The 11474-nt window shown below is 45.2% G+C and overlaps 4 protein-coding genes across 4 annotated transcripts; all 4 read left to right on the forward strand.

Annotated features, from left to right (window-relative positions):
• Nucleotides 1–69: 69 nt before the first annotated feature.
• On the forward strand, nt 70–2265 carry N7483_009197 (uncharacterized protein; the record flags this gene model as incomplete). The annotated part of the gene is made up of 13 exons (XM_057092624.1): nt 70–137; nt 201–320; nt 382–400; nt 449–638; nt 692–738; nt 791–845; nt 904–998; nt 1077–1343; nt 1402–1523; nt 1573–1745; nt 1811–1876; nt 1928–2008; nt 2063–2265. 13 exons carry the CDS (start codon nt 70–72, stop codon nt 2263–2265), a joined length of 1506 nt encoding a protein of 501 aa, XP_056943798.1.
• A 457-nt stretch (nt 2266–2722) lies between these two features.
• On the forward strand, nt 2723–5321 carry N7483_009198 (Zn(II)2Cys6 transcription factor; the record flags this gene model as incomplete). The annotated part of the gene is made up of 7 exons (XM_057092625.1): nt 2723–3895; nt 3948–4200; nt 4249–4368; nt 4414–4821; nt 4870–4952; nt 5001–5059; nt 5123–5321. The coding sequence occupies 7 exons, from the start codon at nt 2723–2725 to the stop codon at nt 5319–5321; spliced, it is 2295 nt and encodes a 764-aa protein (XP_056943799.1).
• Nucleotides 5322–5867: 546 nt separating this feature from the next.
• Nucleotides 5868–6963, forward strand: N7483_009199 (uncharacterized protein; the record flags this gene model as incomplete). Its single annotated transcript, XM_057092626.1, has 5 exons — nt 5868–5943; nt 6002–6312; nt 6374–6484; nt 6604–6904; nt 6956–6963. 5 exons carry the CDS (start codon nt 5868–5870, stop codon nt 6961–6963), a joined length of 807 nt encoding a protein of 268 aa, XP_056943800.1.
• Nucleotides 6964–10744: 3781 nt separating this feature from the next.
• On the forward strand, nt 10745–11263 carry N7483_009200 (uncharacterized protein; the record flags this gene model as incomplete). Its single annotated transcript, XM_057092627.1, has 1 exon — nt 10745–11263. The coding sequence occupies one exon, from the start codon at nt 10745–10747 to the stop codon at nt 11261–11263; it is 519 nt and encodes a 172-aa protein (XP_056943801.1).
• Nucleotides 11264–11474: the final 211 nt, after the last annotated feature.

The following is an 11474-nucleotide window of genomic DNA, read 5'->3' on the forward strand; positions in this document are numbered from 1 at the left end:
TATTATCTTCAGGATCGTTGGCCTAGTGACTTAGGAGTGGATCAAGTTATTGTTTATACCAACTCAGCCATGTCGTTTCTCACAGGATGGCAGTTACAATGGGCCATCACGGCTACTGCTGGCAGTGGCTTCTTATTGTATGTCAAACTGAATGGTCTTGTGTCAGCCTGAGTGAGAGCTCAGTTAACAACTTCTGCCAGATTCGGTTATGATCAGGGTGTGATGTCTGGTTTGTTGAGTGGAGATGCTTTCACTGCAAGATTTCCTGAAATTGATACCACATCAACGGGACATGGAAGCTCATCTTTACAAGGAACAGTGTAGGTACTCCGATGATTCAATTTTTTTCTTTACTTCCGCTAACCCTTGATCAACTGATAGTGTTGCTATTTATGAGATTGTATGTCATCTACATTTCCACAGATTCAAATGAGACTAACATCAACAGGGATGCTTTTTGGGTGCCATCATGTCATTACTTTTCGGTGAAAGGCTTGGTCGACGGAAGTGCATCATGGCTGGTAGTCTCATCCTTAAAATTGGTGCTGCCATTCAATGCAGTGCCTACGGTATTCCGCAGTTGATTGTTGGACGAATCATCGCTGGAGTTGGTAACGGTCTGAACACGAGTGCTATCCGTGAGTCCTGTCTCCAAATATGGAATCTTCCTATACCAAACAGTACAATCCAGCTGTGTGGCATTCAGAGCTCAGCAAAGCCGCTAGTCGTGGCAAGGGGGTAAGCCAATAATGACTGACTTGGAATATTCAGGGCACTGACGGGTTCACAGCTTGCTATTGAATTGGGAATCAATATTTTTGGAGTGATGACAGCTTACTGGATTGGTAATTCCTATTCGAGATGTAAGTTATTGGTGTATGATACTGACTTTATAACTATCAGATTATGGATTTTCCTTTGTTGAAAGCGAAGCCCAATTCCGTTTTCCGATCGCGCTCCAAATCCTCTTTGCCATCGTTACATTCCTCGGCATTCTAGTTCTTCCTGAATCTCCTCGTTGGATAAGAATCTTAATTTAAAGATCCACTCTGTCGTCCATACTAACTCAGTGATAGCTCATCGAACATGGAAACGAGGATGAGGCCCGTCACATCATCTGGCGGTTACAAGATAACGCCAATGAGATCGACGAACATGATGCTGTTGTTGGTATAGACGTCCAGGAAATCTCCCAGGCTATTCGAGAAGAAAGGGAGGCATCAGCCGAGGGTTCTTTCAAGCTCATCTTCCAAAATGGAGACCAGAAATTCTTGTACCGGACTCTGCTTGGTATGGGTGGACAGATGATGCAGCAGATTTCGGGAATCAACTTGATCACCTACGTAAGTCAGACTACTGGAGGAACAAAACTATGGGACTTTTTTACTAACTATGAGTTAGTATGCAACTGAAATCTTCGAAGACTCTGTGGGAATGAGCCACAATACCGCCCTGCTATTGTCTGGATTTAATGGAATTGCTTACTTCTTTTCTTCATTGGTCCCTATCTGGGTCATTGACCGGTAATATGACTCAAGGTGGTGCTTTTGAGCTTAGACTAATTGTATATAGACTTGGTCGGCGTAAGCTGATGATGTTCGCCGTTGTCGGACAAGGTTGTTGTATGGCTATCCTCGCAGGTACCGTCTGGAATGGCGGTCATGCCGCGGGTATTGTTGCGACAGTCATGCTATTCATGTTCAACTTCTTTTTCGGAGTTGGCTTCTTAGTTATTCCCTGGTTGCGTAAGTCCATTTGAAATATGGAAGAATTTGAGTTATAGGACTACTGCTGACACCGATATCTCTAGTCCCGGCCGAATACTCTCCCCTGGCAATCCGAACACAATCAGCTGCTCTTGCAACGGCTACAAACTGTATGAATCACTTATTCTTGAATAAAATCAATCAACTGACGTATACTACAGGGATTTGCACATTTTTGATCGTTGAGATTACACCTGTCAGCATTTCTAACATTGGATACCGTACCTATATCTATTTTGCCGGTATGTGCTCATCTTCCAGTTTCCAGAAAACTCGCCGTTCTAATATCTCTATAGTCTTCAACTTCTGCTTCTTGCCTCTCATTTACTACTTCTACCCTGAGACTCGCAACCTCACTCTGGAGCAGATTGACAAGCTGTTTACCGGGGAAAAAGTGAAGCTCTATTGGCACCCGTCCATGGGAATGGCTGGTGATGTAGATGCCCGGATTACTCAAGGAAAGGAGGTGGAAGCCTCAAATGTTGAACATGTGGAGTAATTTGTCTATATTTTGATTTAGAATATACCCGCCACCTACGGCATCTGGGGACAACCGAGAAGATATTCAAACTAGTTTGTTCAAGTTCCAGGTTATACCAAGTTTCTCGATCTTTAGACCCGTACTTAGTCTTCCCCTCCGTCATACACGATGCTTTGAATTCCTTGGCAAGCTTGGAAGACATAACCCCTTGTGCCGTGTCTCTGCAACCATTTTACCGAATCCCCAGTCACCCTCTATCGGGCAATCCCCGCGAAGATCTCATTCGGATTCATTCCCCACATCGGCATGAGTCGGGGAACCAATCAATGGTAAACCCCGCGTGGGGGTACGGCCCAGACGAGCGCTTAAACGCCCCTAATCGAGTAATATTATTCACTTCTACTCTCTGTCATTCTGCAACTATCAACAACCCCGGAATTCACGATTCTCCAGAGAGGGTCGCTTTTCTGAAGAAATGGCCAACATCATCCTTGATTTTCCGATCGGTAGCAATAACGAGAAGGGAATTTGTGAATCTTTCGACCCGGAGATGGCCCATGGACCTAAAATGACAGAGCGCAAGAGGCGCACAAGAACGGGTTGTCTCAATTGCAGTCGCAGGCGACGAAAGTGCGATCAATTAAAGCCTACTTGCACAGGTTGCAAGCGCCGTAGTGAGGACTGTCAGTGGCGTGTTCTGGGCTCCTTCCGCGATGCGAACATCAAGGTACTGGGATCAGACCATCCTTCCATGAACCAGAGCACTGGCAGCAAGGCGAAACGTCAAAGTAAATTCAAGATCTTGAATGCTTTGACAAATGCACCCCGTGCGAAAGAATCTCCTAAACCCCAGATTGAGACCCAGGTGGAGCTTGATAGGCCAGAACTCTGTGGGTTACCTCCATCTAGGCCGAATAATGACCCGATCAACCTCACTGCAGAGAGGCATTCAAGCTTGATGGATAATGCTGAGGCTCAGATCCTGAGGCTCCATACCGAAGAAGCTCAGGAATTGTCGCCGCCACTTTCTGGCGATGCCCCTTCATATTTGTCATATCATGCTAGTTCCAGGTCTCCTTGCCACGAGAACGGCCAAGATGATCACGGACATGTCAGTCCACTTGATATAAATAGTCAGCCGCAATACCCAAACAACATCCATTGCGAATTTGAGCACCCTTCTTTGCCCGATGATGCCTCATCTCATGCCTATCTGAACTCAAGTCCGGGCTATGCCATCGATGACCTCGCTGCACTCCGCAATCTCACTGGAAGCTCCCACTTCCAGGCTTCCGTGAGAGACTCTTATCATTCGCATCAGTCACCTACTGGCATTTTTGATCAAAGCATATTCTCAGACCCTGTGGATCTTACCAATGATGTTTTCCTGCCTGGCTCGACATATGAGGCTCTTCATACTACTCTGCGAAACCGACAGCTCTGGACTGCAAGACCTGACGTTCCTGCTCCCTGCAGCTCACGTGGATCGACTTCTCCCATTCATACACCAACCTCGTTCAGCGATTCGGATATTCTCAGCAGGTCGGGGAGAGAGCCCCGACGTTCAAGACCAGGTCGGTTCATCGACTTATCTCCTGAACGAGAGCATGCGTTATGGCAGAATTATCTAGGAGAGATTTGCTCATGGGTAAGTACATAGAACGAAGTTATCAATTATCAATAGCAGCTAATAGTTCCAGCTTGATATGTTTGACAACAATCGTCACTTTGCTTCCACGTTTCCCCAAATGTCGAAGACAGCACCTCACCTACGGTACTCTATCCTGGCGTTGTCTGCACGGCAACTGGAGAGACTACAGAATAAGAATTCCCAGTCCGAGAGTCTGTCTCTATATCAAGAAGCTATTCACCTTCTCTTACCCGAGCTGGAGAGCAAAACCACACCTGCCATTGCATCTTGTGTTATTCTCTGCGTTTTGGAAATGCTGAGCTGTATGTATCCACCACTAGATCCTATATCATGTTACTAACTGGTTTTAGGTAATCCTAAAGAATGGCGCCGACATCTTGATGGCTGTGCATATCTCATCCAGGCAGCTGGCATTAATGGTTTCTCTGGGAAGGAAGAGCAGGCTTTATTCTGGTGCTTTGCACGTATGGGTAAGTAATTCCATGAAAGGCAAGAATACGGGCTGATACGTACAGATCTCTGCGGTGGTCTTATCTCAGAGGAGGAAACCATTATTCCAATTCATAACTGGAGACCTCGTGATATGAGCTGTGTTGAAGCCTCTGAGTTATTTTTCGCCTCTGCAAAGAATAATTTCGACACATACGCCAACTATACCGTCTATCTGTGTGCAGAGACACTCGGTGTTCTTTTTGGCCGGGGATCAAAAACTCCACATCCCTGTACTTCGTGCGAATCTGTCCCAGATGCAGACGGAAACTCGTACTTGCATCGTTGGAGAGAAGTATTCAGCCATGCCGACCTGTGGTACGAGAAGCGACCGAGCCAGATGAAGCCCATTTTTACAGCTGCTGTTGCCGTGCCGGACTATGCAGGAAGAAATAAACCATTTCCAACTGTACTTTATGGGAATGGAGATGCTAGTATGTGACGGTCCCAGCTTTTTCTTTGACTTGACTAACATATTCTAGTTTCGGGAAATCAACTCTACCACGTGTGTGCCCTGCTACTACTTCAGCAAAAACCAAAGACTTTGTCATTGGCTAAGAAACCTGTATGTTATATCTCTGCAATCATCTTCAGATTATTAACCAGTATCTAGAAATCTGTTCTCTGGCACGCGCGGCAAATCTGTGCTATATCCGCATCCAACGCACACCAGTCAGTGCATTCCAACCCCAGCAACGTTGATTTTAATTGAGCTAATTTTAATTTCTACTTTAGTGGATGTTGGACCAATGCCCTTCAGCCTCTCTGGATAGCTGGGAAGGTGATGTCCCACTACTCAGAGCATGGGGCTATTGTTGAAACATTGATTCGGATAGAGCGGGAGACTGGGTGGGCTACTGTATGGCGAGTAGAGGATTTGAAGGAATTTTGGGGTGATTATGATAATGATAATTGTGATTTTGACATGAACTGAATGAGACAATGAGCTTGATACCCGAGGCAACCACCTTTGAATACGATATATAGATTCTGAAGATGAACTCTCATAAATAGAAGCACTATGATTCATCGCATAATACTAGTAGCATCGCTCTACAACGTTTGTCTCAATTTTTAGATGAATTCCTACTACAGTAATCCTGTACGACAGTACCCAGGCTCTCTCCACATTCAATCCCGTCATCGTCATCGGATGATCTCCGTGCGGGGCAGATGGGCTCGACTCGAGGCACAATAATATTAGCCCCAATCAGCATTTGGTTCACAGAGAACTTGGTTATATTTCTGAATGATCGGATATCATCTCCTACACTGCATGTCTTGACTGGACTCGACGCGAGGACCACATTGACCCCGCATTATACCTCAAGAGAAGATTTATAAACTACATGCCAGTCTCATTGTATAAATTTCTGAGTTGCAACTTGAAGTCCTGCAGTAGCACTGGAGTATTCGAGACTTGAAGTCATCATATATCTCAGAGCTTTGTTTATTATCCATTACTGACACTACTTTTGCCATGTCCTCCATTCCCGCGCAGTCAGCTCCTTCAGAGCCTCAGACCAAGATCGCGCTTGAGTCCAAGGTGATTGCCAGTAAGCAACCTCACACATACAAATTCACCCAATGATTAATTTATTTTTATTTTTCCAGTCACCGGCGCCAACCGAGGAATCGGCCTCGGCATCGCAGAATGCTGTCTAGTGAACGGCGCCGCACGCGTGTACTCAATCGACATCAATGAACCAGGCGACGAGTTCCAAGAACTATCTACCCGCTTCCCAAAACAGGTGTTTGCAATCCAAGCCGATGTAACTCAAGAAGCGAGCATCTCAGCTGCAGTTGACAAAATAGTTGAGGAGGGTGGGGCCCTGCATGGAATGGTTGTGAATGCAGGACGAACGAACCATAAGTCAGCCTTGGACTTTACAACGGAAGAGATCGAAGCGCTTTTCTCTGTTAACGTGAGTCATCTGATCCTTGTCTATATGACTATGACCCTCTCTAACTGGAAGAATGGATCAGCTGTTCGGAGCATTCTACACGGCGAGATGTGCCGCTCGGGCATTCATTAAACTTGGTATCAAGGGGGCGATCGTCTTCACTGCTTCAATGGCCTCCTACCGCCCCAACAAGGTCTGTCTGATGACTTATTCCCATCCTGGCCTTAATCCTCCCTATTATTGTTTCTTTGAGTAAATGATACACAGCCTCGTTTGAAGGGGCTATTTAATGTGTTGGCTAACTCTTGGCAGCGCGTCCCGTCAACCCCCTACGGCGCGTCAAAGGCCGGAATTCGTAATATGACGCATACGCTGGCGATGGAGTGGGCTCCACATGACATTCGTGTCAACAGTGTCTCTCCTGGCCTGGTCAATACCGCAATGACATATTGGGTTCCGCAGCAGCCTGATTGGGAACAACAACTCAAGTATTACGGTGGGTTTTCTAGACTGGCTGAAGTTCAGGAGCTGGGTGGCGCCTATGTTTACTTGCTGAGTGACGCTGCTTCGTACACGACATCTATTGATATCCCTGTAAATGGGGTTATTGGAAGTGAGTTCCTGAAACAGTATCAAGACGTTATAAGTTCTAATTCTCGGGTAGTTTGTTAAATACTGGCCCAAAAGTGTTGTGGTCTCACTCTTGATAAATTTTATTCCTGTCAAATTTTAATACTTCCATGGTTGAGGGTACAAGAAAACGAGATCGTAGCACCCCCAAGTGCTCAAATGCTGTGGGAAGTGAAATGGGTAGGAAACTTGGAAGGTGAGCAATTTGAGAGACATCAAGAGCTTTAGGGATCAGGATACGAAGACAAGAGACATGGACGGTAGCCTTGTATTTATGAAACTGTTCTGACACGAACTAAAAATATCAGTAACAACCACCTCATAGACTATATTACAGTCTAATATCTGATAACTGGTAGGCCAATACATCCCTCTACCTTTCGAAAGGCAGAAACTACCCCCTATGTGAGATTGGGTATTCACTTGTAGCTCCGCAGCGCAACTTATTTAAGGAACTTTTCACCTTGTCATTGTTCTCACGCCACACTCCCTCTACTCTCTCACTACCAACACTCGCAAAGTGCAGTCATTCTCTCCGGAGCTGTAGTCCGAACGCAACAAGCTGCTGAGCACGACACAGTCACTACATAGGTGCCGACGTGCCGTCATCGAAATGGTTCAAACGGTAGCGCACAAATTCCCGTAGACCCAATTTCCAACTTTGAACGATTACCTAGTCAATATCAAGAGACGATTCAAGAAAATGGCTGACGATGAAAATCCGACTAACTCGACAACTGCTGCAAGCATCATCCAATGGATGGTGGTGCGATATCAACCTGTATGGTTGTGAAAGAGGATCCGATTTTTATAGATCACGACCGGTGTACACCATACCATGCAGCAATTCAACTTACTAAGAAAAAGGTCATTCCTGCGTGCGATATCAATGGAATTTCAGTTCTTAGTCAGGAGAGGGTGCTCCCTTGCTATGATGGTAGCGATAAAATTGCGCAAATCACTGCACCTGGCATTGATTCGCTCGCCAGAGCCCGCTGGGTGGTTGAAAATCCCGACGCGGACCAGCTTATTGGAGAAATGATGCCGATGGAGAAACGGGAGTTCTTCTGGTGCTTTCTACATGGGTTGATGCTCGCAGTGGACATGGAACATCAGACCTTCGCCTCATGTCGATGTTACCATCTGACCTTTGGCTCTTATGAGTCTTGGCCGAGAATCACCCCTGAGTTGAAGACAATTAACGCCTAATAGAAGCTGAGGGTACATACTTTCAAGTTACTCTATATGTTTTGAGAGGGGTCGGATTCAAATCATGATCTTCCAAGGTTTCCACTGGCAGATACCATCCACTGGCATGGGTATCACCTCGACCCATTCAAATGCAAGTTACTAGTCTCAATATATCTTCTCCAGCCAGCACTGGCCTGATGGACGTCATTTCTGGCACGAGATAGCTGAAATTCCCTCATTTATACAAAACCTAGTGATGACAGTACTAGTAGCTCTTCCGAGTAGAGGCCATCATCAATTCAATTCAAACCTACTAGTATATACTATAGTATGTAGTGAAGTTGAAACAATAAAGATTTCTGACCAAAATGGTACCTATAAACAAGCAAAAGAACTTGAACGCAGAGGCTACCTACATAGAACACAATGGAAGATGCTACCTACTAGTACATAGCATCAGGTGCCATAGTTCCGAGTCGGAGCAAGTCTTAACTGATTGGCTATGTAGAACTTGGAAGCCGATCAATCAACAGTAAACGCTAACCATTTATACACACATGATGGTTTTATGTAAACATTTGAAGATTGAATGTTCAAACATTTGAATGTGCACATCTATTTCTTCCAAGGTTGCTTTATACCTACCTATTCTTCAACCAACTTGAATATCCAAAGCTTTAGGCAATATATTTCAAGTTCGAATTTTATTATCAGCAATCTTGATACTTTAACTTGAATCTCAAATTCAATGTTTCTCAGCTTCAGTTTTTGTCCACACTCGCATAGATGCCCAACTTGAAATATATATACTACTAGTACTACCTAGGTACATAGGTATTAGTACATAGTACTACATACCTAGCCTATCTACATCATGATGCCAGTGGATACTAGCTTGAGTACACCGTGACCGTGACATGATCAATATCTAGGTACCTATACCACTGGCAGTTGACCTATCATGATGGATGTAGGTATGTACCTACACAGGCATGGTATGTAGTATCCATGTAAAATATGTATACATAGTCCACAGGTATGCCAGTGGCCATGCCCAGGTGCCCAGGTGGACAACCCTGGAGCACATCCATGTGCACAAGTCCACGGGTTGAACCTCCAGCATGAGGGCTCAGGTTTCAAAAATGTTGGAATTTTCAATGTTCTAAGATTTCCTTCCAACTTGAACGTTGGTTCTATATACTATGTCCACGGCTCCCGATGCCTAGTACCCCAAGTGCTAGTACTAGTAGGCATCTATGTATGTCACGGTACAGCTTAAGTGCTACTACATACTATATAGTACTGCTAGGTACATACATGTAGTAACTTGAAAAGCTCAAGTTTTAAATGTCTCAAGTGCTGCGAAATTGGGAGGTTCCGAACCCTGTCAGTGGAGGCCTAGGGTCACGGTCAGAGTCTTTCAACATTTTTGAATGTCTAGTCCGGGTCAACATGATGCTAGTAGCTGATAACTTAGATACAGATGCATGAATGCCAGCCCTGGAGTACTACCTAGGTAGTAGGTAGATGATGCGGCCATAACATTTGAACATTTGAAGTTAACTGTGGCCTCCAGCACTTAATAGGTAGTGCGAGTTGACAGTACTATATATCCTACGTACTATTCCTACTACTAGTAGTATATAGCTCTTATAAACTCTCAGGTTGAATTTTAGAGTATTCTTCAAATCTTGGTCTTCAAATCACTGCAAATGTGCCTCTAGGGCTCCTTTCCAAGGTCCACAGGCCAAGCATCAATTTTGGATTGGTAGTTTTGAGTGAGTGGTGATGGTAAATCCTGATGTCTATGAAAAATTCTTGTTAAAGAATTTGAAGTCAACGAGGAGCCCGAGAAGAAAATCTTTGCCACCGTGACCATATCTTGTACTCACGCGAGCTCATCGGGATAGACACACCTACGAACCCCCGCATGGATTGACGGATCCCGAATGCAGGTACTTTTCTGGAAGGAGAGAAAGTGACCGACAGCTTTGACTATTTTCAGGCATTCTGGATGTTCATCTACCAATAAAGTGCCTTGTTCTATACAGGGATAGATGATCCATACTAATCCAGGAGATGGAATGCTCTCCATGGTGGCGGGATCACTTGGATCTAGGGATAGAGATGAAAACAAGTCTGCCAAAACCTAGTCCAAAGACTTGGAGCTATGGCAGCCGAGGTTGCCACGATGAGTATCAGATCAATTTGGTTAAAAGGAAACTTGTTTCTTGAGTTCCTACTATTCTAAATATTGGTGCAATGGGGTGAAATATCAGGAGTTATGAAAAGATATAAGGAAGTCACTACTACGCGTACCTTCCAACTTATCACCGTGCCCATTTCAGAAATCAATATTATCATTTGTCTGTTTTCGTCACTGAGTGAAAACTCCGCTTGGGCATAAGCACATTCCAGCTTGAGACTATTGTTTATGTACAAAGGCTGTCCCAACCGAGTTCATATTCCCCCCGAGTCTTTCATTAAACGATTCCTCCAGCACACGACTATAACCATTCAGTGAAGGTGCTCAAATCCAAGGTCGCTATTACAGATCTTTTGATCTGGGCGAACCACCTGAGTCTGCCGCCTTACCAGTATACGATCTACACGAGGAGTTGAGGGCAGCGACATGAGTCTGCATGGACTTGGAGTGATTGGGGCCCAGGTGGCTGCGTCCATCAAGAGCAGTGATGAAAAGAGCTTATCCACACCAAGGATTCAATCTCCGCCTACATCGATACAGTCTACCCCAATACTTGAACACAATCGTTCTCAGGATTTTGATCCATCGGTCGGCGCCAAGCCATACTCGCCTTTCTACCCTCACAGTACGCCCACGCTCTCCTGTGAGCACCTGACGTTCGAGACTAAGACGGCGAACCGGAATCACAGCCAACTACGAGATCTTGAGAACGCGGGACCATACACATTTCGCAATGAGAGTCCTAGGCGATCGAAGTTATGGGAAGTCGAGAACCCACCAAGATCATGCATGAGTTCATTGAGTGGTCGACAGCGCATGATCCTGAAAGCGATTATCGCTATTGTGACAGTGGGGAGTATGATTGCTATTGCCTTGGGGATCACTGCTGCGGTTGGAGGTGCCGCGTGGAGAGCCAGTGCAGAGAAGACCGCCATTGGAGGATAATTGGTGAGTCTTTTGGAATTCGACTGTTTCCAGGAAGAAAGGGGCTAACGATCGCAGACAGATCCTTACCACATTACTAGATCAACTTGATGATCAGCCGATCCTTATACCCGCGCCTTGAGTTGGAAGCACTTGGTCACTCTTTTCTTTGTTATGGAGGAATATTGAGTTTCTTGTTAGCCCTATGGTGGTTGATATCATTCTGACTTGC

This window comes from Penicillium malachiteum, assembly GCF_028827825.1.
Source record: "Penicillium malachiteum strain IBT 17515 chromosome Unknown utg000004l:1.0-4883003.0:1.0-4884900.0, whole genome shotgun sequence".
Lineage (NCBI taxonomy): Eukaryota > Fungi > Ascomycota > Eurotiomycetes > Eurotiales > Aspergillaceae > Penicillium > Penicillium malachiteum.